Source organism: Electrona antarctica (assembly GCF_951216825.1).
Source record: "Electrona antarctica genome assembly, chromosome: 3".
Lineage (NCBI taxonomy): Eukaryota > Metazoa > Chordata > Actinopteri > Myctophiformes > Myctophidae > Electrona > Electrona antarctica.
The window spans coordinates 43,355,463-43,365,335 of NC_136808.1; the positions used below are offsets into that span (position 1 = coordinate 43,355,463).

Below are 9,873 nucleotides of genomic sequence, written 5' to 3' on the forward strand. Positions count from 1 at the left end.
TTTAGGTAGGCTTTAGTGTATACATGCATTCATTTCTCTTGTATAATGCATCGATTCAACTGTATGAATTTTTTTTCTCCTTTTGTGAAATAAATGTGTATATTTTCAACATGGGAATACAGTATATCCTTAAAATTCACCACTTGATCAAAGTTATTTTGCAATGTCTTTGAAGCAGTGCATGTGGGCAGCGGTGGCCTAAGGGTTAGAGGAGCGCCCTTGTTGCTGAAAGGTTGCCGGTTTGATTCCCCAGACGGGCAGGAAAAATCTGGGTCGGGAAGTGATTGTCATCACTCACCCAACACTGCTGAAGTGCCCTTGAGCAAGGCACTGAACCCCCAACTGCTCCAGTGGAGCTGCTTAGTGGCCAACAGTATAAGACTGTGGTTGTACTGGTCAGCTCCCAGGTTTTAATGTGTGTGTGTCTCTATCTATTTTCTACAGTCTATGGTCTCTATGTGCAGGGCATTGCTGAAAATGAGCACTTGTGCTCAACTACTACGCTGGGTAAATAAAGGATACAAAAAAAAACAATCTTCTTTTGTTTTAATATTGTGAGTTTTGTTAGTCAATTTTTAATTTTGGAATTTCGCTATATTTGTTGCTAGTGCTACTACAGTACGTTATTTCTATATACAGGGCAAGATTCATCTACTCTACTGTATTACTATACTAAACACAGCATGTGAGGGAATTACATACATGTTTGTGTTTACACATGCACTTTTGTCTTCAATGTTTGTTTTTACACAATGTTTGTGTTTACTGTTTACACAAACACTCAAAGCTGGACATAGGAGCTGCTAGCACCCTCGCCTCATAAATAAATAGATAAATAAAATAAAAAACTTTATTTGTATAAAGTAGTTCAAAGTGTTTTACAGATCGACGATCGAGCAATAAAGAAAAAAGCAAAGCAAAAGCATAAAACATTTAAAAATAATAGCCAAAAGGGCAGTGAATAAGGCAAAAACTGTGAGGACATGAATAACAACACAGAAAAATCAACTAAAAGCTAAGTGCTTTCATGTGCTTTCAAGCTCTCTAGAGGCTGCCTGTTGTAGCTAGCTGCACTGTCTATGTAAAATTAAAATATGTATTTTCAACGGACATGATGTGTTTTTGCTGAAGCACATTGTGAATTCATCTTTAGATACGTTTGTAATGTACAGTATAGTGTATACGTTGTTGATTGTTGAATGTTGACACATTCTACTGGCAGCACTTGTGGTCATGATGGAACAATCAACAACACGTCACAACATCAATGTCACAACTTGAACACAATTACAATTCTACAATTCTGTAATTTGTTAAATATATCATATTAGATTTTGTCCATATCGCCCAACCCTAATGTTGACCCATCATCATCATCATCATCATCATCATCATCATCATCATCATCATCATCATCATCATCACCATCATCATCATCATCAACGGATGATGAAGAAGAAGGCGGGGTCATCCGGCTGCGGGGTCCTCCGTACTGTCACTGCGTCTGTGACGATGTGAATGAACCATCCAGGGCAGACGGCCGACTCAAAGCGTCGCTGTTGGTCCCTGGTGGATTTCATGTAGAAGACAAACGACAGCCTGCTGGCATCGCTCCTCGAGATCTGCTTCAGGCACTGCTTGTTACATGTCTACAAGACAACAACAACAAACAACATATAGAAAATGTGTTGAATTAGAAAAAGTATATAGCTGGCTAGAAGAAAAAGGCCCTGTAACTTTGCCAATGCCATGTAATCCATGCAGTGTTCATTTTGACAACAAATTTTGATTTAGTTTAAGTCATAGTCTTTTGAATACAATTTAATTTAGTTTTATTCATAATCTTTTGAATAAAATATGAATTTAGTATTAGTCATCATTATTTTTATAAAATTGAATTTAGTTTTAGTCATATTTTAGTCATCTGAAACATTTTAGTTTTAGTCTAGTTTTAGTCGACTAAGTATCATCCAATTTTAGTTGATTCATTCTGATTTAGTCAATGAAAATGTATTTTGGCAGGTATTGACCTTGAGGGCGTCGAAATGTCAGATTTTACACTTGGTTGCATGCTGAAAATAGCTGATCTGCAAGATCAAGCGCAACCAAATAATGACTTGTCTTTTAGTTCTACTGGATCTCTTCTCTAGTCCCTCTCTAACATTTTAGTGTAGTTTTTAAGTAACAATTCACCCAACTCACGATACAATTCGAATCACCATACTTGATTCACAATATAACACTGATTCCATGTTCAACTGACATATGGAAATGTATGCTGATTTAAAGTAATTTGATGACGATGATGAATTTACTGTATGTACAGTACCTCCACACATAGGAGCACCCTCTCCCCATCCTTGGAGCACTTGAGGAAGCAGTTGGAGTCAGTAAAATTCAGGACAACTGGAATACCTCTGAATGTTCTCTCAGTAGAGTCTGACTTGTAGTAATATATGGTGATATTCTCTTTGACACAAAGAAAATATATAGTCATGAGCATAGAGAGTTAATCGTTATTGTCATACACATTTGAATACAGTAATAAAATACAGGTGAAAGAGAAATCTAGCAACTTCCCACAACTCGTCAACAGTGAATGGATTTTAAATCATTTATATTATTTTCTCTTCTGCACTGTAACGGTATCTGTTTTTACTTCTTTAGTGGTATAGTCCTAATGTAATTTTATAATTGTGTTTCCTTTGCTTGATGTTCTGTGTAAGCACATTGAATTGCTGTGTTAATTGTTGGAATGTGTTATACAAATTAACCTGCCTTGCCTTGCTTGCTTAATGGTCACTTGAGTTGATAAACTACTAATGCAGTACTAATTTGAGGTATTTTTACATTTAGTATTTCCAAATTTCTACTACATCTCAGAGGTGGATATTATACTTTTACTCCACTACAATTATTTGGAAACTTAATTACTAGTTCTACTTCATAGATTTTTATTTTTATTACACAATCTACATTAACCACTTCATCCCTATACATTTCGGAAATTTGAAAATAGCCTATCTGCAAGCTTACATCGCATCAGGCAATTTTCAAAAGATTTTTATAAATTGTATACATTTTTAAACTTGTGAAATGGGATATTCTGCATAATGAGTATACTGTTCAAGTACATTTTAAGTACCAGACTTTCACTGGTATTGATAAGACATGTCAGTACTTTTTCCACCACTGTACTAACGGCATGTGATGACTAACCAGGATTTGGTGACATAATAGGTCGTTGCTGTAAGCAGAGGCTGCTGAGGTATTGTTGAGTGACGACATGCTCAATGGAAATGTCCCGCTGTCGTTCACACTTAAAACTGCCAGATCCTCCACGTGGTACTGAAAGGACAAAACAAAACTTTACATTATTGAATGAGAAAGAAAAGTAGGTTAGTATGTATTGCTATATACAGCCTTTATTTATTTTGACTAGAGCGGTGCCCGTTGGACACTGGCCTACTTGGAACGATGCAAGTTGGAAATTAATGCCCCACCCAGTTATTATGTCTGTGTCCCTTTTATGCCCATTTCATCCCCAGTTCTTTGTCAGGCATGCCCAAATATGGAGTCTATGCAGATGTTAGATCATTGTGATGTCAGAACAATCATTGTGGTGTCAGAACAGGCCAGCTCCATATATAAAGATATAGGGGTGATCAGGTCCAGATCCCGGGCAGAGGCTTTTGTGCTGGTTCTGGACAACCATGAGTCCACCGGGCACCGCACTCCCTGTGGTGGTGTGGAACCCGTGTGTCCAATTTGAGGTACGTAGATTACAGGTTACAGACATACAAAGATGTGGCGCATTTATATAGATACATGTAGGCCTATATAAAAAAAAACACCTGTGTCGTCGCATATCATCCAATAAAAATGGAATGTACTTCTTCATGAATTAATTTCTCAACTCATATTATTATCTTTTAACCATGATACAATGTATTTAAAAAAAAAACATCTTTTCACCATAATCATGTAAGATGACAACTGAATTTATGTGATTGGTTAGCCGATTTGCATCGTCTACATATGACGTACATTTTCCTTTCATTGTCAATGGCATTTAATGTTTGTGTTGCCACAAATTTACGTCATATTTCAGGCACATATGACGTAAATTCTCCTTTCATTGTCAATGGCATATGAGACGTGACGGGACGAAAAGTTGTATATAGGAGGGGCTAGCGCCCCTCAATAGAGTGTTCGGAAAGAAAGGCAGTTTCGATCTACAAGCAAAGCATTGCAGCACACTGTGAGCTTGTAGATCAGCTATTGAAAATAGTATTTTCATTATTGCTGCAGGACACTATAAAATAGTGATCAATTCATTGATTACATAATTTGATTGAATTAATCCATTAAAACAGGGGAAGCATGTGTCATCTTAGATTTTTGCGTTGGCTATTAAAAATAACTTTGTGTCGGGGCTATTGTTTTTCGTGTTTTCTTTGGTACAATATTGAAAGTTTGAGTGAGAAAGTGTGAGAACTATTTGTATAGAGTCGCCCTGCTCAGGTCTTATAATGGGTTACAAGATCATCAATAGAACAATCGCATATACACTCATTACCCAGGATCACTGAGCTGGAGTCTGACACCATGATGACGTCGTTGAAGGCACATTCGGAGCCAGTACACTCATGACAGGGGACCGCTGTAGCAGGGCCCCGCCCCTTTACCACAGAGACGCTGGTCTTCCTCAAGGTCACAATGAGGAAGTCCCCCTCCTTTCTGTTCTCCACATCTCCACCCTGCAGGAAAACCGCCTCCTCCTCGCTTTGCCCTTCCAGCCCTCGTTCACTGCAGCCCTCCTCCTCGCCCAGGTCTTCCTCTCTCTTCATCTCCAGGCTGAAGCGGAACTGCGTTTTTTCCTTGGAGATAGGCTTGAAGGTGTCCTCACTGGAGTGCACGTGGTCAGTGGGCGCCTTCTTTTGGGCCTGGTGCACTGTCTAGGGACGGATGGATGGATGGATGGATGGATGGATGGATGGATGGATGGATGGATGGATGGATGGATGGATGGATGGATGGATGGATGGATGGATGGATGGATGGGGGACATAGTTATTAGTGGAAGGGGAGACAATAGCAGACAGGCCTATGTGTTGGTGCTCTATGGTCTATATCTATGAATTGACTATATACTGTAACCACTGAATAGCAAAACCACGGTTGAATTTTCTTAAGCTGACAAAGTACAAATTGCTCAAATTGTTGGCTGAGTAAAAAACCCATAAATTCACCAGCATTGGATTTCCCTTTGTGAGCAGAAGTGCAAACTTCTCAGGCGTGAGCTCCTGCAGGTTTTCACCATTAACCATTAAAAGCTTGTCTCCCTTCCTATAGGACAAACAGAATGTACATTTCTTCAAGGATGAATAGCAAGCCAATGACAGAGAATGAATGGATGAGCGTTATTTATTTAAGAAACAAAACCTTTAATCGCAAAACAAACAGAGATGAGTGATACTAATTGACTTAGAGGGTTACAGTACCTGGCAAAACATCCTCCTCCTCCATTTTCTTGCTTGAATTTGAAAGAATTCTCCACCTCATACTGGTGTTTGCCTTCATAGAGCTGGTGTTTGATAGACAATCCTCCCCTTACCACTGAAGCCTGGAAAATGGGAAAGAACAAAGCATTGTACACACACTCATACTGATTGCCTCATTCTATTCAAGTGTAAGGGATATGGGCACAGTAAAATTGTTCTAAATAGCACTAAAAAGTGGTTCTTCGGCTCGGAATCTTCTTTTGGTGCTATATAGAACCTATTGTAAATGTGCTTTATTATAGGACCTTAAAGGTGCCAATACTAAGATGAAGAACCAATAGAACCTGCATGAGGTTGAACATATTTTGAATACCCTGCCACCCCAATGAACTGCTGAAAAAACACTGTGTGCGTGTGTGTGTGTGTGCGTGCGTGTGTGCGTGCGTGCGTGCGTGCGTGCGTGCGTGCGTGCGTGCGTGCGTGCGTGCGCGCGTGTACATACATCTTATCCTCTTCTTTTTTGTCTCTATGTATGATTTTATGCTCTGTGATTTGAAGCACTTTGGTTCAACCTCGGTCGTTGGAAACGACCGAGGTTGAACCAAACTGCTTCACGCACGCACTGTTGTGCGGTGTGGTGAAAGATAAAGATGCACTTTTGTGTGTGCGTGTGGTGAAAGATGTACTTTTGTGCATGCGTGTGGTGAAAGATACACTTTTGTGCATGTGTGTGGTGAAAGATGCACTTTTGTGCATGCGTGTGCAGTGAAAGATAAAGATGCACTTTTGTGCGTGCGTGTGGTGAAAGATAAAGATGCACTTTTGTGCGTGCGTGTGGTGAAAGATAAAGATGCACTTTTGTGCATGTGTGTGGTGAAAGATAAAGATGCACTTTTGTGCATGCGTGTGGTGAAAGATAAAGATGCACTTTTGTGCGTGCGTGTGGTGAAAGATAAAGATGCACTTTTGTGCGTGCGTGTGGTGAAAGATAAAGATGCACTTTTGTGCGTGCGTGTGGTGAAAGATAAAGATGCACTTTTGTGCGTGCGTGTGGTGAAAGATAAAGATGCACTTTTGTGCATGCGTGTGGTGAAAGATAAAGATGCACTTTTGTGCGTGCGTGTGGTGAAAGATAAAGATGCACTTTTGTGCGTGCGTGTGGTGAAAGATAAAGATGCACTTTTGTGCGTGCGTGTGGTGAAAGATAAAGATGCACTTTTGTGCGTGCGTGTGGTGAAAGATAAAGATGCACTTTTGTGCGTGCGTGTGGTGAAAGATAAAGATGCACTTTTGTGCGTGCGTGTGGTGAAAGATGCACTTTTGTCCCACTGGAGCTCTTATAAAACGGGATGAGTGAGGGTTGCAACTTTCAAAGGTATATATCAACAGAAATATAAAAATACACAGACTTCAGTGAAAGTACTAATTGCAGAGGAACACAACATATTTTCACACCTCCATACAGTTTCCTCTATTATCACTGCAACATTCTTAGCCTCACCCATGCTTTAATACTGATTTCAGTTTTCAGTTTCAGTGTATAAAGCAACAAGTTGCTTTATAACAAACAGCTACATTAACCTAAGCCCAACAACATCATCAGGAAAAGTAAATATTGAGAGGTTATAATAATGTTACTGTAAATGTAACCTGACAACTCTAAAGAATTGCATTGAAGAAAGAAGTCATCACCCACCTTGCTATCCATGGTGACATCTGTGTGGTCTGCTGGTAGCAGGGGTCTTTTAACGAGCCCAATGTTTGCTCACAATGACAGGCTTATAGTTTATGATTTAATCTACGTATAGAAGAGGAAGTGCATGCGATCATCAGAGAACTCCTATCAGAAGAGGATGTTGTGGAATTGTGTGAGAAAACAGAACTTGACACTGAATACTACAATGGTCTGTTTGAGGGAGAGGGCTATATAATGACACTTTCATCATGACAATAACGATTTCTGTATACGTTTTTGCTGTTGACCGTTGTGTCATTAAAACACCAGGACACGCACGCACGCACGCACGCACGCACGCACGCACGCACGCACGAAGGCACGCACGCACGCACGCACGCACGCACGCACGCACGCACGCACGCACGCACGCACGCACGCACGCACACGCACACACGCGCACACACACACACACACACACACACACACACACACACACACACACACACACACACACACACACACACACACACACACACACACACACACACACAATGCAAAACCAGGAACAGGAGCCATAGGAAGTTCTAGTGTTTAACAGTTGTATCAATATACAATAATATATGAAAGAACTTCCTCAGTCCTCTTGCAATGACATACACATATCAGTCTTAACCCTGGTTTATATTTGTTTTTGCATCATGTCACTGAAAATAGCTCATCTACTAGTTCACAAAGCTCTGCACTGCAACGCTTTGTTAGCTTGTAGATCTGCTGTTTTCGGTGCAAGACAACTACAAAGTTTAAATCAGGCATTAGATTATCCTGATGTTGACAGAAGAGAGATTTCAGCCTGAAAAAAATAACGGACTTGAGGTTCATTCAATGTAAGCGCCTATTATTAAGCACTTGATGTGTAGGCTGCACTGAACTAAATTCACACATGTGCACGTGTGCGCACACACACACACACACACACACACACACACACACACACACACACACACACACACACACACACACACACACACACACACACACACACACACACACACACACACAAAACAAAGCTATTTAGAGCAATGACTTGCTTGCCAATGGAGCCGTGCTGTACTGTATCTATATTTGTCAAGAAGGATTGAGTTACAACATGGGGCAGCACGGTAGAAAGTTCACAGGTCTGCCACAACAGTAGTAGGCTACTACACTGCAGCATGATAGTGTTTAGATATTGTGCACTTTTTCACCATTTCACAATTGGCATAAGCTGACAGACTGAAGCCCAGCTCAAGCAGGTACTGTAATGATGGACACACGTTTGTGTTTGTTGACTAACTGAATTATGTGTGAAGCTAAACACTTGAATCATTATTGTAGCAGTTCAGTTCAAGACGTTACAATGTTGCAATACTGGATTAGAACTGGACAGCATTTAATTAACTTTAACACTGTTATAATTTGCTAACCACATGGGGGGGGGGGGGGGGGGGGGTGTAGTCCTTTTGATAGCTTTATGATGATTGGTTATAAACCACCTTTCTGTGGTAAAATATTAAGTGAGAGGAAAGGAAATGAAATGAAATGACATGACAGGAAAAAGTATAATGAGTTAGTTTAGTCCATGAGAATATTCCAAAGTTACACAGAAAATACAGGCATATTTATACAAATATTGTAACTTATCTGGGAGAAACTCCCACTCCATAGCATCATCAGGTCAGACGTCACAGTCGGGTGGTCAGTTACATACTGTACACAACATATCTTTCATATCATACTGTAATCAGTATACTAATGTCATCATGACTTGTTCAGATAATGGATGATGTGCTGCTATGTGATACAGTATAATATACTGTACCCACCATTTTACCCAAAAGGGGAATCTGACAGTCTTACACAGAAATGGCACAAGAAACTAAATTATAGGAAACAAAAACAGATCTATCACATGTTCTAAAGGAAGGTTCTTGCAGCTTGTAATAAAGTGAAAAAAGCTAATAACTCGAGGTTGACATTTTGTTTTGCTTTTTGTTTGAAGTTCCAGATGGTGATGTTGGACGTGTTAATAATAGGGGGGGGTCCCCATGCCTTGACCCTGGCCACTATGCTGTCCACTCCTAACACTAACTCTGGCCAGAGCCCAGCATATGGCTCAGTCCTCCCAGCTGCTCATCTACCACCAAATGTGGGCAGCCAGTCCCCACAGGAGCTGCCCAAGACCACCTGCAGGGGCAAGAAAGGCAGGAGGGGAACAGTTCGTGAGTTTGTAGAATACGGAATGGGGGAAATTAAACACTCTTGTGTTGGATGTCATACTGCATATTAGTTCTGAGTTCTGCATATGAAGTAAACCACCTTCCGTTCCTATACTGTCAGATGCATAACAAGGTGTGATCTGTTAGTGAGTGGTAATTGATACTCTCTGAGTATAAAATCTGAGTATAATGAGAACAATGTGACTACAGTGTGAATATTATATATTTTAAATTTTTCTTCCAGAACAGACAGTTGAGCAGCAGCCATCATCACTGTCTGTGTCCGACGGGGTCTGTGTCCCACTCAGCCTCCAAGTAGTTGATTCCTATGGAGAGTGGACTGCTCTGTGGGAGAGTCAGTTCACTGCTCTCGACATCCCTCATCTACGATCACACACACTGGTACACACTGACCCTCTCAACAAGGTAAACACAC

The 9,873-nt window shown here is 40.4% G+C and overlaps 2 protein-coding genes across 3 annotated transcripts in view; one reads left to right on the forward strand and one right to left on the reverse strand.

Moving 5' to 3' along the window:
* Positions 1 to 1,422: 1,422 nt before the first annotated feature.
* On the reverse strand, positions 1,423 to 7,212 carry LOC306919803 (uncharacterized protein; the record flags this gene model as incomplete). The annotated part of the gene is made up of 7 exons (XM_079496353.1): positions 1,423 to 1,649; positions 2,330 to 2,469; positions 3,220 to 3,348; positions 4,580 to 4,958; positions 5,253 to 5,349; positions 5,505 to 5,626; positions 7,201 to 7,212. 7 exons carry the CDS (start codon positions 7,210 to 7,212, stop codon positions 1,440 to 1,442), a joined length of 1,089 nt encoding a protein of 362 aa, XP_079352479.1. The 3' UTR covers positions 1,423 to 1,439.
* A 1,138-nt stretch (positions 7,213 to 8,350) lies between these two features.
* The window catches only part of LOC306920105 (uncharacterized protein), an 8,254-nt gene continuing 6,731 nt past the window's right edge, over positions 8,351 to 9,873 (forward strand). For both annotated transcript variants that reach the window (XM_079496733.1, XM_079496734.1), the window contains exons 1-3: positions 8,351 to 8,474; positions 9,221 to 9,440; positions 9,682 to 9,863. In XM_079496733.1, the coding sequence (XP_079352859.1) occupies positions 9,227 to 9,440; positions 9,682 to 9,863 (396 nt within the window). In that variant the 5' untranslated portion in view covers positions 8,351 to 8,474; positions 9,221 to 9,226. The remainder of the gene's footprint in view (positions 8,475 to 9,220; positions 9,441 to 9,681; positions 9,864 to 9,873) is intronic.